The following is a 23,026-nucleotide window of genomic DNA, read 5'->3' as shown; positions in this document are numbered from 1 at the left end:
TGTGGGGAAAGTCGTGGGGGGCTTGGAAATGCTGCTAAGAGTGAACTGGGGTCAGGGTGTCAGCACCCCATGCAGCCCTGCAGGCCCTGCTCAGCCCCAGTGGTGAGACCCTATGGTGAGAGTTGCAGTGAAGACAGCCAATGAGATGCCATCTTCAGGCTTGCAGGGCAATGAGAGCAGTGAGGGGGTGGGATGTGAGAGAATGATTCTCCTCTATGTTAGTCATGTTCTTGTTAGTTTTGCAACCCCAAAGCTGGTGTCTTAATTGGCTAAGCTCGCTGTCACTCTTGCCTTGGGGCCAGAACTGGTAAAAGTTGAAATAATGGGTAGCTGAGGCTGTAATTAGCATGGTGCCGCAACATACCTGACTTTTTGGAGACATGAAGCACGATCCTATGTATGGTTGCAGGGCCAGCTAAATACCAGTACATTTTGACACCTGAGGTGGACCACAAAATGGTGCCCTCTCTCTGCCAGCAAAGGAGGGGTGAGGGAAGACCTACCTCAGAAACAAGGGGGAAAAGAAAGATCAACATCAGGATCTGATCTACTACTAATCATCCAGATATCCCTCAGTAGATCCCAAACCACCTGGATGTAGATATTCAGCCTACTACTTATTTATTTGAGCCTTGCTTCTAACATTGAGTTGTGAGGGGCTGATCAGTTGGGTGTGACAGACAAGATTACTGCCTCGTTGAGAGATTGAGCTCTCCTGGCCTCTTTGAAGGACATATTTGTGTGACCGCTGCTAAAGGAACTCTCTCCGGACCACCCTTCCCTAGCTTGGTGACCTTCAAATGTTTTCAGCTGCAATGTCCAGCAGCCCCAGCTAGCACAGAGTCAGAGATTATGGGAGCTGCAGCACAGGGCATCTGGAGGGCACCAGGATGAGGAAGCGAGGTGTAGATCTTGTGGAGTTGTAGCCACCTTGCTCCCTGGCATGCTCTGCTTCTGTGTATATGATTTTTTGTTTGTTTGTTTTCAGTGTGGACCTCAGTCACAGGACCTCATGCATGCAGTCTAAGGTAATACAACCCAGGCACATGTTTACAACCTTGCTGGGAATGAGGCTTCTGTCTCTCCTTTTGATAGGTTTCTGAGCATATAGAATTTCAGAAGCAGAGAGAGTTCAAACATGGTGTGTTACTTTGATTTTAATGTCTTGTTTGATGTCTTTAAGCTTCCAGATGTTATGGGTTGTTGCTGAATCTTGTATAAGGGAAAATATTTCCCGGTGGACTTTGTCAGTTCTCTCATAGTCTATGTTCAGCTCAGTACAGGGAGGGAGGGAGGGAAGAGGAATTCTATCCATTTTTTCCTGTTATATAAATTATTCCTTATTGACCTCATGAACAACTGCACTATGATTATAAACCAAACAGGGCAAACTGGATAGGTGAGAGTGGGGCAGAAACAATTATTTTTGCATGAAAGTTCTCGTTGGGTTTGTACTGATAATATTAATGTTCTGCCTATCTCCCACGTATGCAGATTTGCAAATCGTGACTTTAGGTCGGAAATGAAATCCCTCCTCTTGCTTTCTTGTCTTCTAGTTTTTGCAATGTGCTGCTTCTCCTGTTACTCGTTTTTGATTGTTATCTTCTGTGTGTGCATAATTTGTTAAATAACTATAATCCGCAATGAAAGCCTACATTTCCTCTCTCTTTATGTATGCGATTGCAAATCAGCACAGGACTAAACTAGTTGTTATGCTCAGTGCAAAGCTGACCCCTACAAAACAGAAGCTGTAGGTCTGGCTCAGCAACATCTAGGTCAGGGCTTGGGGGCCTTTTTCAGACCAAAGGTCTCTTGGCCTTGCTAAATCACTATCCCCATCACTAAATCATTGCCTTCCTGGACAAGCTTTGGGAAGGCTTTTTAGACATTATATATGGACCAGACTTGCAATTCTTTAGATTTCAACTCTTCACCCCAAATCTTAAAAAGTTAATGCAATGGTGGAGGAGCAGGACGGTGGGCTTTTGTCAGAGGGTTCACCTCTGGTGACTTCACTTCCCAGCCTTTGATTTCAGTTCTGAATTCTCACCCTAGATATACCACTATCTTCCCCCCACTCTCTTTCCCCCCACTCCATCTGGCCTAACATTGCAGAGTTGCTGTTAAGTATTAGTAAGCAGGTAGAAGCAAAGAGTTCTTAGCAAAAAAAAATGTGACATGAGGATTTTGATTCTGCAAACCTCTCACCTGAGCAAAAGACTGTGGTGAACACAACTAAGAATACATAGGTTGGGCATCATCTATGGTAGGGATGGTGAAGTTGTGGACTGCATATGCTTTGAGATTCCAGCTCTCCCATCTGGCACAGCTAGTGGGGGGGGGAGAGGAGGAGTTTTGGATTTGATATCCCACTTTATGACTACCCTAAGGAGTCTCAAAGCGGCTAACAATCTCCTTTCCCTTTCTCCCCCACAACAAACACTCTGTGAGGTGAGTGAGGCTGAGAGACTTCAGAGAGTTGTGACTAGCCCAAGGTCACCCAGCAGCTGCATGTGGAGAAGCGGGGAAGTGAACCCGGTTCACCAGATTATGAGTGCACCACTCTTAACCACTATACCACGCTGGCTCTCCTAGTGCTCAGGGATGGTGGGAATTGTAGTCATACAAAATCCAGAGGATTTCATGGTCCCAGTCTCTGACCTAAGAGGATGTTGAAGTGTAGGAATGAAAAAGAATCAGAGTTGTTCTTGCTGGATCACGTCCAGCTTCCCAGTTTTGTTTACCATTTTGAAAAACCAATTAGTTAATAGCTATCCTAGAAGATGACAGCCGAATGTTCATGTTGGAATCATAAATCAGCCTGAATTCTTTCTAGGATGATGCTTTTCGCATGTAAACCACCTTGGGATTTTTCATGACAGATGACATGAATGGTAACAAATAAACAAATAAACAAAGACACGCATCACAATCAAAACACTGGGATAACAGAATCCATCATGCTGTTGTTTTATGCAAGGATCCTCAAATGCAAAATCAAAGCTGGAAAATATTTCCTTTCTTGTGCCACTAGAAACTATCAAAAGCTTGTCTGTAGCAGCAGCTAAATTATACGCAGCAAAGAATTGGAAATCTCTAGATATCCCACCAGTTGGATCCATAATGAATGAGATCTGTCAGTCAAGCAAAAATTAACTGAATAATTCCCAACATGAAAGAAACCCCCCTCAATTGTATTTTTTAGATATATTGAGCCCATATAGAAAACAAGCTTTCTGGGAACACACTAGAATCATGCAAATGTGTGTGTATATTGTAAGGTAAGATTAGAAACAGTGAGAAGTAGACATCTTTGGCAGTACCAAGTTCGTATTTTGTTTGCTGAGTTTAAGCGAGGGAGGGAGGTCATCGATCAGCATTGGCCATTCATTAGCAAAGCGAATGCAAGGAGGTGTGTACCGCTTGCCATACTGAGTCTATAAACTTTACAAAATAGTCCCTATTTCCCCAACATTGGCAGAAAATTGGTCAAATCAACCTCAAACCTGTTTGGAAGTAGCTTAGAACCAACTCTGAACAACATACAAATTACTTACTAGATAACAGAACATGCTTGTAGCATTGAAGGTTCCAGGTCATCCCAAGGGTTAATTTGTCTTTAACTAATTCAGACATCATTGATTCAGGATAACATCAGTTATCCTACATCATTTTTTTGAGTGGGGGTGGGAAGATCATAGTCGATAGCAAACTTCTATTCATACTGCATTAGAAAATTTGACCCCCCCCCCAAAAAAAATTATGTAGTGTATTTCAAGATCTGAGGGAACATTGGACTCAGCTACATTAGTCAAAAAATAACGCTTTGAATGCACTATAAACAAGCAACACCAGATGGCACCAAAGAGCAAAATTAATTTCTATGTGATTTTTACATAGTGTTTTTTTCCGTTATAACGATTTTATTTCTGACATATTCATAGCAGCATCCCCCCCCCCCATGTGTGGATCCACCCCTTGTCAAAAATTAACAATTTTACAATCCAGATAGTTTCTCATATTTTCTGGTGGCTAAACGCTGCCCTATTTACTTCAGCGATTTCCAAGCAATAATCATTTCACTTCAGAAGCTCGTGTCATATTCCAGTTTAAACAATATAATATAAGTGATAAAAATGGCATGTGTCAGATCAAGCAGAACAGGGGGTGGCTCTTGTTATAATAGGACCTGACTGAATAGGTTGGAATTTGGTAAGTAATAGCTCCTATGGATGAAATCTATTTTCCAGTGACAATGAAATGACCAGAAAACAGTATAAGAACTTCTTATACAGTATTTTTAGAGGTTCTCAAAGTGCGTTGGACTGAGAAACACTATGTTGGATGTCTTGTTCTTTTGCAAACCACCACATTTTCTTATTTTACATACAGTTAACCACTTAGGAGAATATGTGAAAAGCCTATGATTAAAACTCAGTCACTACAGTTGTTATTTTGTTATTATCCCCAAAAGCAGTAAGTGGACTGCTGCAGCATGTCACATACTAGAAAACGGGGAAATCAATTCATTTAGTTCGTATTGTGATGCAAACCTACCTAATCTCCCCTTCCCAAGCCAATATACTTCAAAATTCAATTGTCTCCAAATTTTGCTATGAGGTTCTCCAACCCAAAAAACATACACGTGTGTGTGTGGAAATAGGTTACAAACATGCATTATACTAGGGGAAAATTGTTCACATATGGTAAAGGTAAAGGACCCCTGGATGGTTTAGGGGTCATTCCACGTCAAATCAACGCAAAAAACAAGGGTTTTACCACCAACCATCTCAGATTTTGATGAAATTTGGTGTACATCCTTCCCTTATGGTGGGAAGACAGGAGTGGAAGACAGGAGTGCCTGGCGTGCTCTAGTCCATGGGGTCTCGAAGAATCGGACATGACTAAATGGCTAAACAACAACAAGAAATCCTTGGTTCTGGCCTAAGATCCTCCCTCTATTGTGTGGGCAGGTAGTCCCTCCCCTACCTGGCCTGGTCTCCTTGGCAACGCTTCCCCCAGGCGGGATTGGACAACTGACTGAGGTAAGTGGAGACCTCCAGGTATCCCACCTGAGGGAAGGCGAAGCCAAGCCTATGCTGATGGAGCCACTCCAGATCCAGGGGCTGCGTGCGTCCATGCAAAGGGCACCCCCCCATTTTATGCGGGGAGTGGTCATTATTTACAGTGTTTTCTGTCATAGCATTTTCAGTACAGTTGTTCCTCGGAAGTCGAACGAAATCTGTTCCAGAAGTCCGTTCGACTTCCAAAACGTTCAGAAACCAAGGTGTGGCTTCCGATTGGCTTCAGGAAGCTGCATTATATGTTCAGGTTCCTAAAAATATTCGCAAACTGGAACACTCACTTCCGGGTTTGCGTCATTCTGGAGCCAAAAAGTTCAACTCACAAGGCATTCGACTTCCAAGGTATGATTGCATTTGCACTTGCAAATATTATTTGTTGCATAGATTTGAGTGTCTTTGGCCCCAAGCAATCAAAGTTTGATCTGGCTCACTCCAGGGTTGCATCTTTCCATCCTCTTAAATTGGTTCCTGAGGCAAGGGTTTTTTTTAAGGCAAGAAACTTCCCCTACCCCAAAATGATTTTCCCATATTGATTACCTGGTGGTTTTCGTGTGTGTGGAAACACACAAAAATTCAGCTCAGCCTTAGATTAATGTAAGAACTCTGAATTCCGGCGATCTGCTTCCCCCATACTCAAGCTGATCTGTTATTTTGATCTATACAAAAGCATCATTCTTCTCTCTTGTGCTTATGAATATGTTATAAGTTGGGGCTAAATGTAATTATGTAAATGGTAGTCATTCGTTTGCTATACAGATTAATGTTCTGCCTCATCGGGATCCCAACAGGAAGAGGCAGAAGTTTGAGCTCCGCAGCTGCGCCTCTGTGTGGTGCTGCCTTTCAGCTAAAATCTAAAAAGAATGAAAGAAATTAGTCTTCTTGCTTATTGTGATGGATTCACCACCCCCTCCACACATACAGTAGGTGGTTCGCTACAGATCACATGCATTGGGAAATATTCACAAGTAATAATCAGTCTATTGTGAAAGAGTTTATTCTTCCTGAATATTGTGCTTCAGCTCTCAAGTTTTTGTTTTTATTTATTTTTCTCTTGTTTGTTTTGTTTTTTGAAAAATGATGTGTCCTTGATGACCTACTGAAAGTGTATCAGGGACCACCAATCCTTCCCAGGTCACAGTTTGGGAACCACTGTAATTGCTGAATAAAATGTACCATAATCTATTTGTTCTTGTTGACAAATTGTGCATTGACAGCGATAAATCTTACTAATGATATCCAATGCCCTTTTTAAATGTGGCAGATTACTGAGTTGTTCTTGTTTTTGTTTTTGTTACTTTGTGGCTTTCTGTTGTGAACCGCCCTGAGACCTGCGGGTATAGGGTGGTATACAAATTTAATTAATTAACAATGCACTGATGCTACCATTAATGTGCTATTAATGCAGGAAGATCTCTATTGGCACATATGGGTCTATATATCTATATCCACCCTTTTTTCCTCTTAGCACTGCAAGATGCACCTACCTGTTGTCGTAAATATGTATATTCTATTTTACAGTGGAGAAAGCATGATATAAGCAGATGAATTCTACCATAACAAGAGCCAGATGCCCCAATGAGTGGTCAACATTTATTCTTATACCCTCATCCAACAGAAGGGCCTGTTATGGACCTACTGCAATGAGAAACTTGATATGAAACAATATGCTAATAATTACCTGCCCCAAGGTACATAGAGAAGCAGTTTCCTGAGTTTCACCCTGACCTGTGTATGTGAGGTCATAATTTTATCTGGGGTTGTCTTCACGCATCTGGGAATTTTTTTCAAGAATCAACTACTTGCTTTTCTCTGTTGAAAGTTCCTACCCCATTTAGCTTTCTTGGGCTGGTCAATACTTTGGGTTATATCTGACAGCATCCCTTTGCTGATGGAAGGACCTTTCATCCATTGAAGGTTTCTGTCAATGGAATGGGAGGGCAGAGCTTTTGACCAGTTCCTCCTGCAGCCACACCACTACCTTCCAAAGGGTCCCACAAGTCTCTGGAGCACTTTGTAGGGTATGGATAGGAGGCCAAAAATTAGTTCCCTCCCGATTACACTAATAGAAGCCTCAGATGGATCAAAATTACTTTCATCATTGGAGGGACACCATTAGATACAAAATGTTTTCATGTAGGAATAGTAAAAAATGGAAGATACCTGAGGCCCAGGTTATGATCCAGGAGCAGCTATAGCCTCAGCTTTGCTAAAGCAAAATAGGTATAAACTCGATCCATCACCTAGAAAGGAAAACACTGAGGGAGACATGATAAAGACATATATAATGACAAAAAATGGGTAGGGTTCACCTAACAACCCTATCTGCGGACATCCTGTGCAAGGGCTTCATTTTGCACCACTGTGCTCTCCCCCTTCCTTTCCCTGTGCACCTTCTGTGCTCCCTGAAATTGGGTGGTTTTTTTGGGGGGGGTCAGAGGAACCCCCAGAATAGCACAGGAGGGGAGGGGGATCACTCTGACAAGTGGATATGCTTGCACAGACTTTTGTAATAGTGTGGCATTGAATTCCACCCATTTTAAAAAATAAATATATCTAAACAAACAAACAAAATAATTGAAAAGGTTAAACTTAAAAAAGTGAGAACATGGAGCTTTCCTTTTCCTTTTTAGATTTTAAACACAGTAACAAGAGTGATATATTTATTAAAAGTGATTCAGCTACCTCATTGATTAATAGCAGAAAAAATAAACATGACATTTAACAAATGCCTCATAAAGAACTTCACTTAGTAAATACTTTTAATGAGTGTAATTAATTTTGCAAAAGTGAAATTTGTTTTAAAAATTTACAAGTCATTATAGAGTAAGAAATCGGCAGCAACTCATCACTCATTCACTTAGTAATTAATTGGATACTGGAGAGAGACAAGTGTTTTACATGCAACAGGTACAGAAAAGTCTCATTTCACTTCCCACTCTAAAATAACATTTCATGAAATCCCTGCAACTGTGCCCTGCATTGCAGAAGTGGTATGGAAGTACCTTTAAATCTACACATACCTCTTCCAAGAGGACATTTGCCTAGAGAAAGATGGCAGGAATACATTAGTAGGGTAATGAATATTTGAGACGGCTGCTCTCATGGAGCACCCTACTGGGTCAATTCAGCTGTCAGTATCATGTAGACTAAAAAATGATGCTGTCATATGAGACAGGAGAGCCAATGAGAAATGGATCAAGCTATTTGAAGCATACTGGCTTGCATATAACATTTGTACTAAGGTGTAAAAGAGAAGACAAAGTGGAAATAATGTGCCCAATCCAGTAATCACAACTTTTCTCAAGAGCTCTCCTGAAAATCATTTCATTGGCACGCAACAGGGTCAGAATCTGTTGCAGCAGGGATGAGCAGCCTGTGACATTGGTGGCACAGAGATGAGCAGGAGCTATGAGATGCCCAGACAGGCGCAGGGATATATCTAGGTCTGGCTCTGCCTGGTCCATACCTTGTTTTATTGTTGTCCATTGTTCGAAAGAGGCAAAACCGCACTAAAGTACAGTGATACATCTGGTTATGAACTTAATTCATTCCAGAGGTCCGTTCTTAACCTGAAACCGTTCTTAACCTGAGGTACCACTTTAGCTAATGGGGCCTCCCGCTGCCACTGCGCCACCGGTGTGCGATTTCTGTTCTCATCCTGAGGTAAAGTTCTGTTCTCATCCTGAGGTACTACTTCCGAGTTAGCAGAGTCTGTAACCCAAAGTGTTTGTAACCCAAGGTGTTTGTAAAACCACTGTACTATGTACTACATACTAGAATCTGCACAGGCTGGCACTGATTCATAACTTGAACTTGACAGGGCACACTAAACAGCTTGGGATTCTTCATGTGCAGAGGCTGCATATCTACCTCTTCATACCAGTTGCAACCTGAAGGCATAAAGAAAGAGCTGGACACCGTGTGTAGGTTGAACTATGGGCCACTTAATTTAAACATAAACCAGCCACAGAGGGAAAACTTTTAGTGGGGTAACTAACTATGACACACCAGGCAAAATGGTGAAAAGGCCATACTTTGACCTTATGTCTATGTGGCATTTTTTCATGTGTCAACAGCAGAAATGTGTCGAAGCTAATTCTCCCCTCACAGACCTTCCAAGTGTCCCTATTTACAGTCCTAAATTTACAGAAGCCATCCCAGTTTCTAATTTGATCCTGGAATGTCCTGCTTTACCTTAGGACATCCCTATTTTATCAGAGAAATGTTGGAGGGTATGGAGTTATGCAAACCCCAAGACAAAGAGATAAGTAACTATATAACCTTTATAAGACATCTGAAGGCAGCCCTGTACATGTTTTTTTTGTTGTTGTTATTGTTGCTATTATTGACATCCATATTTTCACTGGAGAAATGTTGGGCAGGCCCCTTCTTTACTATGCTGATCTTGCCCAGCCTACAGTTGTGGCAAAATACTGCCAAAAAGTAAATGAGTAAGCGATATTTTATTGAGTGAAAGGCAAACAACTGTAGCAGCAATGACCAGAAGCCAATGAATGTTGGAAGGAAAAATTCATTTCTGGCCTTGTCAACCAGTGACCTAAATAGCTCTAACCCAAAGGTGGGTAGGAAACTCACAGGACCCCAAACTTTGTGGGTGAGGCCTTTTAAAGACCTTGACCACTCCTTCCCCTTGCGAGATCCCACAGAATGATCCCATCCCATGAGGTTTCACAAGAAACCAATAAGGAGGAAAAACTCTGTCTCCTTCACTGCTATCTGGGCAACATACTATCGGATGAAGTTACCCAGTGTTCAGTTGCACCTGGAACAAGGCTTCTTGCGCAGCTGAAAATGTTTGCAAAAAAAACACCTGTGACTAATTTTTCCTCAGCTTTATGTGCAGTAAAATATTTCAGAGGTGGCCCTAGTCCAAAGTTAATATCCCCGGCTCTCTCATTTCCCCCCCACACCCCTCGCTCTCACACAGACAATAAATGTCTTCTGATTGTGTAAAACCTCAGGCAATACGGATTATAGAACATGAGGCCAGGCTTCAGCCCATGACATGTAAAGCCTGCCTGAATGACAGGCCAACATTCTTCACATTCTGCTGCCAACCAATATACTGAGGCTATGGTCTGGACAGCAGTGCTACCTATTGCTCCTTTTTGTCCTTGGCTGTTCCACAAAGAGCACCGATTTATTTCAATCAAGAGCTCGTTTGGACCTAGCAAAACCCACATCCTATTGTTTAAAAAGTCCAGATTTAGCAGTTGGTACATGGGCAGAGCTGCCAGTTATATCAGAGTGCAGCTGATAGCTACTGGCTTAAATATCACATTTGGCATCCAAGGACTCAGGATTAGAAGACAAATGGCTGAACAGAGAGCTGGGAAGAAGTGGACTGCGGGGGAGCTAATCGGATACAGAAACAATTAGGCCTAAAGGGTGGGAAAATGACTGATGCAATCCAGGAATGGAAGGGTGCATTTTAGGTAATTTAGAAATATCGATTGATTTGCATCCACGAAGACCTACTCTTAGGTTCTCTTTGTAATTATTATAATAATTGCAAAGTGCAAATTTTCTTTAGTATTAGTTGGATTCATACCACCACACACATGTCAGATTTATATACGCAGCCATACAGGCAACCAAGAACTCTCTGGAAAAATGCCTGAAAGCTAGTATTTGATTTAAAATGCTTATGAACATTTGAAAATAAACGAATGATATTGGTTAACAGAGGACCAAGCAGCCTTGCACTAGTTCTCTGCTCTCTGCCAGTGCCAGATTTATGTATAGGCTGAGTAAGCTGAAGCCTAGGGCCTCTAAATTTAGGGGGCCTCACCAGCAGGCCCGCTCCCCAGTGCTGCAGTCTCCCCTCTCCCAAAATTGCAAACCCAAGACTTCATACAAGGGCAGGGCAACTCAGGCCCAGCAACTATGAGACTCAGGGCTAGCCAGGGAACCAGGCAGAGGGCCTTCTCGGTAGAAGAAGCAACATCCTCCCATCGGATGTCAAGGAAATAAGTGACTATACAACCATTAGAAGAAGGCTGCCCTGTATGGGGAAGTTTTTAATGTTTAATGTTTTATTATGTTTGTGTATAGGCTGGAAGCCACACAGAGTGCCTGGGACAATCCAGTCAGATGGGCAAGCTACTACCTCTACTACTGCTAATACTGCCCTTGGATCTCTTGATGAAGGGCAGTATATAAATTTAATAAATAAATAAATAATAAAATAAAATAAATAAATTCTGTGTCTCTTCTATTTAAATTTTCATCAATTTTATCATATTTCTTCCCTCTGAAAGCTGATGTGTCATGTGCCTGTGAGAGGAATGCACCACAATAGGAGATAAACAGTTGAAGAGACTCTCACATTGACTTAGCTCCAACTTCCAACTTAGCCCATCCATCTATCACACCCACAAGACGCTTCCAGTATCAGCTAGCATGTAGCTTCCATGGTGCTTTAAAGACAACCCTGGACCCTCCTGCTGTGGTTGGCAGGTGTGAGCAAACCTGGAGGAAGAAGAAAACTGATACAAGAAGCTCCCGCTGCTAACTCTTTAAACACAGTTTCTTCTTTGGGCTTTTAAAACAGTTAAAGAGATGAGACCAGAAGCCCCTTATTTATTTATTTAGCAGGTTTTACAGCTATAGATAAATAGAAGCCTGTGGAGAGAAAAAGAAGCATCTTGCTAACAAAATTTGTCCATGGCGAAGCAACTAAATTTTCGTTTTATCTGTCTGACTATTGATAAATATTCATAGGTCTATTAACTCAATCCCTGTGAGTTTGGGAATATCTGACTCCTCATAATTCAAGGTTCTTATCTCCTCTTCACCCCCCACATCATGAATCTATCCCTAATCAAAGCTCCGGCTTTCCCAAACACTATCACTTAGAAAACATCATTACAGCCCTGATACATGCTGATATATGCTTCCTTGCAGCTTGCCAGTGGGCTTTCTTCCCCGCTTTCGTGATACAGTATTGAGAAGGATTGCTCACCTAATCTTTATAAAGCTCTGTGCCTCTATTTGAAGTTCCCATGCTCTCTTCCCTTGCATTAGAGTTCAGTTTATGCAAAGTTATAATATGAGCTTGTTGCAAATATTTTAATGTTGCATCAACAACAAAAAAATGTAGTAGTAGCAGCAGTTGCTGCTGTCAAACTGTGCTCTTGGAAATCAAATTATTCCAGAAGGAAGAACTGGGGTCTTTGGCCTTGGTTCCAGGACTATCCCAGGAGACTAAATGTTCCATCTTCTGCCACTCCTCAGGAGGTGAGAATAAATGGAGAGAATTGATGATATCTGAAAACGCTAGCTTTTCTTTGGTTTCTCTATGTTTTCACTAGTATTTTCAGGCCTTTACTTATAGTCTCTATGATATAACATGCTCTAAAAGCAGGGTGGGGGGACTCTCAGAATTTTTTGTTTCTATTGATGTGGTTGTTCTGGTAGTGCTTCAAAGAGCAGATTCATCTAGATAGGACCAAAACGTGGAAACTTCCAAGGTGAGCACAATGCCCTGAGCTTGGCAACACTGGATTAAAGGGACCCCTGTTAGGTCCAGTTGCGGACGACTCTGGGGTTGCGGCGCTCATCTCGCTTTATTGGCTGAGGTCCTGCGGCCAGCATGACTAAGCCACTTCTGGTGAACCAGAGCAGTGCACGGAAACTCCGTTAACCTTCCCACTGGAGTGGTTCCTATTTATCTACTTGCAGTGGTGTGCTTTTGAACTGCTAGGATGGCAGGAACAGGGACCGAGAAATGGGAGCTCACCTCGTTGCAGGGATTCGAACTGCTGACCTTCTGATCGGCAAGCCCAAAAGGCTCAGTGGTTTAGACCACAGCGCCACCCGCGTCCCTAACACTGGATTGGTAAGGAACTAAAATTCGAAGTCAGGATATTACTGTCCCTGCCCTCTCACCAGCAGGGACTGTGGATATGATCCCAAAAAAATGTGTGTACTTCCTGAACATTTTTGCCTAGGGTTCAAAATAATTAGGGAAAACCTTTAGGCCAGGCATGTCCAACAGGTCGATCGTGATCGACTTGGGGAACGCTGACTGATTTTTGTCGATTGCAGGCAGAGAAAGAAAAGAAAAGCCTTTCTCTCCAGCCTGGAACGCAGCAGCAACTGCTGGTGCCACCAGTCTCATGCAAGCCTGAGTCCCTCCTCCAGCTGATGAAGCCGGCTTGCCTTCCTTCCCTGATGCCCAATCTTCGGGGTAGGGGTGATAACATGATACGACTCGAAATGAAAAGCTCCAGAAGCAGAAAGACTGAGGTGGAGGGAGAGAGTGAGGATGCCGTGGGGGGGGGGGAGGAGGGAAGGAGAATCACAGAGCAAAGAGGAAAGAAACTCGGAAGGGAAAGAGTTAACACCCACACCCACACACCCACACAGAAGCTGGCTCCTCAGATCTGTGCAAACTAATATAAAAATATACTTTGACTTTTCTCACTTGTTTAGTTACTTGTCCATCTAGTCACTTTTTGGATCTGTCACAATGATATCCAAACATAACTACTGTATTTGTGAAACAAATATTTCTTTCTTTCTTTCTTTCTTTCTTTCTTTCTTTAATAAACTTAAATGCCTTCAGAGTTTTGATACTGCCAAGTTTTGATACTTGTTGGTAGATCGCAGCCAACCTGAGGTTGGACGTGCCTGTTTTAGGCCAATAATTGACACAAACTGATGCAATGCTGACTATATTAGTATTTACTGCTAGGATTCATTACAGTGGTGCCTCGCAAGACAAAAAGAATCCGTTCTGCGAGTCTCTTCGTCTAGCGGTTTTTTCGTCTTGCGAAGCAAGCCCATTAGCGGCTTAGCGGATTAGCGCTATTAGCGCTATTAGCGGCTTTTAGCGGCTTTTAGCGGCTTATCAGCTTAGCGGATAAGCGGCTTAGCGGCTTAGAAAAGGGGGGGGGAACCCCGCAGGAACTCGCAAGACATTTTCGTCTTGCGAAGCAAGCCCATAGGAAATTCGTTTTGCGAAGCACCTCCAAAACGGAAAACTCTTTCGTCTAGCGGGTTTTCCGTCTTGCGAGGCATTTGTCTTGCGGGGCACCACTGTATTTACCATTTTTACTTTGACACTCCTCCAAGGAACTCAGGATGCCACACATGGCTATGCCCTGGTTATTCTCACAAGAACCCTCTCAAGTAAGCCAAGTTGAAAGATAGTGACTGGTCCAAGCTTAGTGGGTTCTATGGCTGGGTGGAAATGTGAACTCCGGTTCCCCTGATCCCAATCTATCACTCTGGCCACCTCACCCCACTGGCTCTTCATGTCCATAAGTTTTATCTAAGTGTGCTGATGGAGATTCCACTGTGATGTAGCAAATGAATGTCTTCTGATCAGGGCTCAAATCCTCCCCACTTGAACCATGGCATCCACTGGGTGACTTTGGACCTGTCGCCATCTTGCACCCAAACCTCCCTTGCTGGTTGTTGAAGGTTAAAATAGGACAGTCTTATTTACATCACCCTGAATTTCTTGGAGGAAGGGTGACATACTAATGAACTTAACACTAACTCTGTCATTTAACATTGTGCATTATAACTGTGGTGCTTTATTTTTAATGTGAGTTAATTGGATTCTGTTAGTTTACTCTAAGCCACCTGGAGTTCATATAAAACACTGGGGACACAACTTTATTTTCCAGATGAATACATAAAATAAACAAAGGCACAATAGGAATGCTTCTTGAGCAAGCCTCTTGCTGCAGAACAGATAAATATGGTATCTTCCTCATATACAAAGAATCCCTAATAGGGAATCTTTAGGGTTCAATTAGTCTCCTTGCCTAGGCATGTGTGTTATTAGAAACTATGCTGCTAAAACCTTACAGAAAAGCAGTTCAAAAGAACAAAAAAACAAGTCAGACTTTCTTGTGTTAAAGCCCTAGGATAGTTTGAAGGAGAGAGATTCATTAGGGGAAGCTTTGTCTCTAAGTTCTCCAAAGTCATCTTCACTTCTGTTGCTTTTCCAGCTGCTGTCTGCCAGCTGGCATCAGGGAGTCTTCTAAAGGATTCATTCTCCAAGTCATTCCCCCAAATTCCGTGTGAGGTTCTTAAGGAAAGGTTATCACAAGTCTGAGGAATTAAAGTGCTTCACAAGGCATTATTGCCAGCCATGCAGAGCAGCAGTGAGTCGTGTGTGTGTGTGTGTGTATTCTCTCTTTCACTGAATCAATCAAACTTGCAAAAAGCATTGAAAAGCAGGGGGAGGTTTTAAGGCTGAGTTCAGCTAGAGCTGGGCTCGGAATGCATATCCTGCTCACCAAAGGCATCCCCTCTAACATTTATCCAGTGAAGATGAGGAGGAGGAGTTTGGATTTGATATCCCGCTTTATCACTACCCTAGATAGTCTCAAAATGGCTAACATTCTCCTTTCCCTTCCTCACCCACAGCAAACACTCTGTGAGGTGAGTAGGGCTGAGAGAATTCAAAGAAGTGTTACTAGCCCAAGGTCACCCAGCAGATGCATGTGGAGGAGCGGAGACGCGAACCCGGTCCCCCAGATTACGAGTCTATTGCTCTTAACCACTACACCACACTGGCTGTCCTGTTCCACAACAACAACAACAACAGTTTTATTTTTTATACCCCACCCATCTGATTGGGTTGCACCAGTCACTCTGGGTGGCTTCCAACATATATAAAAACACAATAAAACATTAAACATTAAAAAGCTTGCCCATGCAGGGCTGCCTCCATATGCATTCTAAATGTTGAATACTATATTGGCCTGAATATAACCATTACCTTCCCCCCATGCCCAAATTCTGTCCGTGAAAAGTTAGAGTGGGGCTTAAATTCACAACCTTACAAAAATTGGCTGTTACGATATCTCTGCTGAAGCAGACATACGGTAAAACGGAATGGGTGTGAGTGCCTGCGGAATTTTAAGGGAGTGGCTTTTATTCAGGTATTGTCTCTCCCCCACCCCCGGATTTTAAAGGTGTGCCTTATATTCAGGCCAATATGGTATTTACTTATCTCCTTGGCTCAGGGATCGTATTAAGCCTATGGTATTGGAGCATCCACATCCCGGGGAAAGGCTTGCTGTTTCTTCAAGGGATTCTTCTTGTTCACATCCAATCTTCCAATCCAGATAGAGATGAATCAATATTTTTAAAAGCTCCCATTTAACCATATCCTGAGCAGGAATGTTTTGGCTCACATATTTCTCACAGAGGCCCATGATCCACTTAGGTACTGCTTTCTGCAAACTTGCCACAAACACAATGAGCTATATTTAAGACACTTATTCATAATACACCAGCACAGTTGTCTAGGGGCTGGTCCCTGCTTGTTTCCAAAAGCAAACAAGTCTGGTTTGCATTGTGCCTTAGGGGCTCACAGCGCTTTGCATGTCTGTCCTTACTTTTGCTCCTTCTCTTTCTCTCTCTCTCCTTTTCATAAATGTCGTTCCTTACCAGTCAAGCATATCCTTCTACAGCCCTCTTTGCAGGTGATGCAAAATCATTTTGTGCTGTACAAGTGTTTTACATCAGACTACTCTCTGGGTTAGCTGGATTTCCATTAGCCCCGTTCTCCTGAGAGTGGAGCACAGCCTCTCAGTCACAGTTACAACAGAATCATGCGTGAAAGCCCAGGTTCACTTAAGCTTGGAGAACTCTGGCGTCCACTCACCCAGAGAATTCAAGTGCTGTTGGTGGTAGCAAAGGCTGGCCTCAGATACATCAATGCCCCTAGGAAGCATGCGAAAAGCAATGAAGGAGGGTGTGGCATACATACATGTTCATAAGTTGGTTACAGGAACCTCAAGTAATGCCATGTGCATGCATGTGTCAATGGCTCCAGTGCTGGGGGTGTAGCTAGCTGCTCCAGCACTCGGTGTGGCAGGAGCGGGGCGAGCCACAACGATCTGCGCAAGGGGGTGCCACACAGGGGCGCTGTGTTGATCCTGCTAGGGTGTCGGTGCGGCAAGCTGCCCACAGAGTCCGCCTGGCGGACACAAGCCCCACGCTGCCATTTCGGGCAGCGTGAGGCCCCGAGCCACTGTGTCACTCCCAGGAGAGACACGTGGCTCAGGTGCTGCAGGTCAGGCCCTGCAGTAAGTGCTGTTAGAATTCCTGCTCCATGATTGCAGTCATGGGATCTTTGTCTTTCACATGACGGTGTATGTTTTGATTTCACAGAGTGGGATGTGATGGAAACAGGATGTTTGTGTTACTGTGTTCCGTGAAGTAGGACTATTGCCCTTTGTTCTTTTTCTCTTTGCTGTCTGATGCTAGAGAGAGAGGGAGCCATGTTGCAGTGCTCTGTTTGTGTTTATATGTAAATAAAGTAGATTAGCCAAAATGCTGAGTTGCTGAGGTCTGTTATGCAACTGTGTAAACTCTGTGGATCCCTAAGTGTGCTGGTGTCGGTTGGCATTGGTAGCTGTGATGTTTGGGCAGAAAAAAGCTTTTGAAGCTCCTGAACGATTGACCAGGAGGGAGAGAACATGTCAGTCGGGCATCTGTCTCTGCCAGGGTCCTACTCGAGTGTAGGCTCAAATCCTGACAAATGCCGCCCTCCACGGTGTGCCATTTTGTCACCCCCTCAGGGATGACACCCGGGGCAGACTGCACCCCCTTCCTATGCCCCTGTCCTTTGCTTAAACTGGAGATCTGATAGTCTGGGCTTGGTTCACAATAGGAATTGGCCCAGCATGAAATATTCCAATGCATTACAAATTTCATGCAATTTGCCTTAAAGTTCCACTACAGCACAGAGTGCAAAACATGATTCCGCACATGCCCAGTATGTGTCTTTAATTAAATCCATTTTCATCTCACTCTTGGACACTAACCATAGCTCACTCTGATCTAAGCAAACAGCCAGGGAAGCTGATTATGCCAAACTCTTGTCTGCATTTGCCACCATTTTGTGACAGGCTCTGCCGCTGCACCAACATTTTGTGACTGGTGGACCTCAGCGATTTTCAGCCATCTCAAACGAACCTGGGGTATTAGAAATTTAGAGAACCCCTGCTTTAGAGTATGCAACAGAGGGACTCTTTTTGAAGTGCTTATATGTATTACATTGAGAATAGCAAAAGACCAATGCTCTAAGTTTCTGTTTTGTTGCTTGGTCTTCCCCATATCTGCTCCCCTGAATTGAACCACTCTTGAAACACAGGTTCCTACTTTGAGTCACAATTATTATAGTGACCCAGTAGCAGCTGGGTGTATAGTGCTGAGGATTCTGTATCGTGTGCGTGCAGTGAATTTCAACGGTTCTGAAGGACAGTGTGCTTTCATAAACTTTGTGAAATATCATTTTAGAGAGGTGCAGGTATATAACAGTTAAACATGCAAGAAGTGGCACAAAATAGAAAGTCACAGCAGGAGGGTAGAGATTATTTGAAGATGTTGCAGTCCTCTTTGCTTTTATTTGCATTGCTTACCATAAGTGGGGAGGGGGATTATTGTTATTTTATTATTATTAAAGGGCATTTTATAAGCAGAAAGGGATGTGTGGCCTTGGAAGTTGGTGGGTCTTATCAGATTAAAAGATCAAGGGCTAACGGTTTTGCAGGAATTATTAGAGCTCTACTTTGCTTCCAACACATTGGTGGTTGGCTTATAGCCCTGATCAATGATATTTTGCAAGCCTTGTATTTTAAACCGAGCAAAGACTGAAGGGCTAACCATTGTGGCTCTGCCCACTGGTTCATTTCCAAAAATCTTGAGGCACATTCAAGGGCCCCCTGGACCACTAATTGCCTATACCTAGGTCTCAAAAGGTATCTCCACTGATGTATTGTGAGCTTTATATGGTCCATTGGATGTGACCTGGCTATCTCTTCATAGCTCTCTGTGCAGCTCAGTTGACAAATCACTGGAAATGGAAAGTTAATGACTACTGTTCCCATCAGCAGGTCAAACCAGTAGTGGCACTAGCCATAGGTGGCCCTACCACTGGGCTCATGTCAGAGATGCTGGAGGACAGGGAGTGGTGGCAAGGTATTGGAGTTGTGCTGGCCACACTGCCTACCCAGCAGCCCATTAGCTAATGTGCTGCATTCAGGTATAGTGAAAGCATCCATTGTTGAAGCAGGATTAAATTGCCAGTAGTGGGGGGTGCCATTTTGTCCTTTGCCTCAGGCAGCAAATTGCCTTGGGCTGGCCCTATTCTCCTGGGGAACAATTCTCCTGAGGCTTAGTCTTGATCTGAGGGCATTGCATAATCCTAGAGCCACAATAAAGGCCTAGAAGAGAGACTGTGCAGGTGGACTACAGATGAGTGATTACTTCACCCTGACATTCGTGTGTTATTTTTTCAGCCTGTGTACAAATAGGCACAGCTGGGGAAGATGGCTGAAAAAATAATTGTACACTATTGCAAATAATAACCAGATGTTGCCTCTGATCTACTTCAGCTTTCTATGAGTAAATAAATTAATATCTGTGCTGTCTAATAAAATATGGACAAGAAGAAATGAGAATTGAGTTCATTGAAGGCACTGCGTTAAAAAATTAATTAGGGCTGTGCAGGTTGTAAATCACAGATCATTCTGCAGTGCTTTGCATGAAAAGGGAGATATGCTTAGAAAGGTCTGTAGGGACGTGGTGAAATACTACCAATACCAGAAGACAAAATGTGGCCTCTGGAATAGAACACTGGTAACTCTGGGGATTTTTTTTTAAAAAAATAATTATTATTTTCAATTAAGAGCCGGTTCCTTGGTCTCAAAGATGTTTGCAGAACCTGAAAGCATGTGAGCATATTTAAAGTAAGCAATAGAGCTGGAAGAAAACACTGCAGAAATCTGAAATTTCCCCAAAATGTCTCCTGTATTTTGGACACTTGTAAATCTTGCTTTTAACAACTTAGTTTCCAGGGAAGCTTAAAAACAACAACCGCAAAACAATGCATTGGCAGATATAATTATGTGCCAGCTTATAAAGTCTAATACTTTTACATATAGACTAAAAAATGTTCAACCATATCTAAAATTGGGAATCGGGTTTATTTGTTTTGTGTGTTTGTGTGTGTGCCAGGGAATATATAAATTCAAATTGTAGTTGCATTTCAGGGAAAGTATTGCTTTACTTCACAGCAGAATATCATGTTTGAAAGTGGTTGGTTATGCACAGGACTCCCTTTGATGAGGATGATGAATGGAACCATGTGAGCAGACAGGCCTTTAAGGTATTCCATAGCTGCCAATGCTAAAGGCTTTCCTGTTGGGATGCAGTCAGTCTACAGCAGGAAATGTGTTTGTGTGTGTTAGGAATGACTTCAATATTCCGCCATGGTGAAAACCAAATGGTGAAACAGAGGAAGAGCAAAAGACAGGTGAACCTCCTTTTCTAATGCACTGCAAGATTCACACCAGCAGGATAGAAGGTGGGCAGCAGCAGAACAAGCCAATCAGGTGCCTGGGGCAGGGCCAGCCGCCCGTGGGGGCGGGTGAGCTGGGGCAGGATGTTTCGCAGAGCCTCCAAGGACTCTGCCTACCTCCCCCCCCCAGCCACCCTACAGCTCAGGGGGAGGCAGTGGGTGGACCGTTTGGGGCAGCACGGAACCTGTGGGCACCCAAGCCACTGTGTCACTCCCAGGAGAGACTCATGGCTCAGGTGTGCTGCAGGCCCCGCGGTGAGTGCCATCTGCCATTTTGTCACCCCTCTCAATGGTGACACTCGGGGTGACCTGCCCCCCTTCCTCCACCCCTGAAGGTGGCTGGGTATTTTTCCTTTCCCTTCCCCTCATTTATTCAAAAAAACAAATACCAGTTTGTTTACGTGAAGCACCACTTCCAGAGTGGACTAGTGGACTAGTTTGTCCTCTGTTCCTGTGGCATGTCAGGCGATATAAGGACCGTTGATCCTATGGTTCAGAATGCTTCAGAATGAGTCTTCTTTGCTCGCTCTACCTCTGAATCTCTGGTGTCAGAGAAAAACCAGATACAAACATTTCTGTAACTTCATGGAAGCAGCTTTTGATGTTGGATATCCTTCTACAAGGAAGACCTAGCTCTTCACCCTTAAACATCCTCCCAGGGACCTTAGAATTGTAGCCTAAGTATCATCATCTAGAAGTCAATGAAGAGCTACTCTAACCCTTAGGAATTATTAAACAACTCAATCACATCAAGCTTTCAAAAACGTATTCATGAAAAAAGTCTTGAATTAAAATATGAAAAAGGGCAATAATACCCAATAATATTTGAATAATAGTGTGAATGGTAGTTTGTCCTTGTTAAGAGTTGGAACCAATTTGCTGCAATGATATACTTTAAAAATTATCCTTCATGAATTTCCATGACAAATAATCTCTAGATGTGTGAATATTGAAAGTATTTCATTTTCATTTTCAGCATTTTGACAGCGCAGTCAACATTTGACAATATCTGGTCAGGAGCAGTAAGTATCTGACATATAGCAATCAACATTTGACAGTATCTGATAGATTGTAGCAGTCTATTTAATAGTATTAAAGAGATGACTTGGAACAGAATTTTATAATATGTTAACTTATCTATACATGTATCCAATCAAATGTTGATATGATTTTTTATAAAAAAATTCTGAAAACTGAATGTTGGGTTTGCAGCACAAATGTCAACACAAAAACAATTAGAGTCAGAGTGGTATCGTGTTAGAGTGTTGGCTAGAGTTCAAATCCCCATTTAGCCATCCATGAAGGTCACTGGGTGATCTCAGGCCTGCCATGATCTCTCTGCCTAACCAACTTCACTGGGTTGTTATGGGGATAAAATAGGGAGCAGAGCAGAGGACCATGCACACCACTCTTGGCTCCTGAGAGGAAAGTTGGGGGTAGAAACAAATCTTTTAAAATCCAAGTTATGACCTTTTCTGTTTGCCCTAGTAGGTACTTCTTGTGAGTTTGTTAATTCACAATCTTCTAGAGACTAACCAGGCAAGAAACAAACACTAGGCTTCAAAAATTAACCAATAATAAAGAATTTGAGATGTGGATAAGTGAGCATTAAAACTCATGATTGCTTGCTTTTGGAAGGAGCTTAAAAGAATTCTGGTATTAAAAGGTTTGGAGTATAGCTTTGGTGGAAAGGTTGACAAATAAATTAACGTGGGCTAGAGGTACTAAAAAGAGGGATCAGAATGGTTTGATTTTGTAATGTATGTGAGCAATTTTTCATTTGTAAGAAATAATAATGAGGGGTTGGTATACATATATTTGATAAAAGTGTCATGGGTACCAATAGCAAATGGTTTTGCTCTGTACATATTCCTGTGTGCAATGACGAGACTTAGGAGAATTAAAGGTGTGATAGATGTGCAACCATGAGGGGGGTCAGAGGGGAGTCCAGAATGCTTAATTGGCATTTTAATATGCTGGACAGAAGGGGGAAAATGGAGCTGTGCATGAAAGAAAATGGGGCTTCAGTTTAGCATTGCTCAAGCTGTCAAAAACCATGACCTTGACAAGTCATATTTGTATAGCAAGTCACTCTTTATTGTTTCTCCTCAAGATGAGACACCCATCTGTCAAGTTTAGTACAGCAGTTGGAGAGGGAAATGGTTGCCAGGGCTTATTATTTGACATGCTGTTGACACAAAGCCATTCTTGACTGGAGGGAATTCCCTGATTGCAGAGAAACAGGATGAAATACAAATTAGCTAACAGAGACATCAACAAGCATTGCACCCAGACATGGAAGAGGTCCCAGAAATCCCTCACTGGTGTAGATCAATCACGCCGGTTCTGAATCAGGATTTGAGGAACCACGCCCTTCCTGGATATCATCTTATTGAAACTTGGTGATTTATTGATCCCTGGTTGCTTCTCTGCTTTTCTTTTCAGTCTTTCAGTTAAAAAGGAACCTCCAAAGTCACCTAATGTTTTTTGCTTTTGGCAAAATCTGGTGACAACCTAGGGAGGAGCAGAACGCAGAAATGTCACTAGTTTTATCAAAATGCTTTGCAGTTCCCTCAACGTTTTGTAG

The 23,026-nt window shown here is 42.8% G+C and overlaps 1 protein-coding gene across 3 annotated transcripts in view; it reads left to right on the top strand.

Annotated features, from left to right (window-relative positions):
- LOC309371175 (uncharacterized protein) overlaps positions 1-23,026 on the top strand; it is a 112,583-nt gene that overhangs the window by 3,985 nt on the left and 85,572 nt on the right. For all 3 annotated transcript variants that reach the window (XR_014168840.1, XR_014168841.1, XM_081913862.1), the window contains exon 2: positions 21,416-21,461. Coding sequence is in view for 1 of the 3 variants with exons in the window: in XM_081913862.1 (XP_081769988.1) it covers positions 21,416-21,461 (46 nt within the window). In the remaining 2 variants the exon portion in view is untranslated. The remainder of the gene's footprint in view (positions 1-21,415; positions 21,462-23,026) is intronic.

Source organism: Podarcis melisellensis (assembly GCF_964234715.1).
Source record: "Podarcis melisellensis genome assembly, chromosome: 5".
NCBI classification, from domain to species: domain Eukaryota; kingdom Metazoa; phylum Chordata; class Lepidosauria; order Squamata; family Lacertidae; genus Podarcis; species Podarcis melisellensis.
Note: the sequence above shows the minus strand (reverse complement) of the source record. Positions and strands in the feature narration are given on the sequence as shown.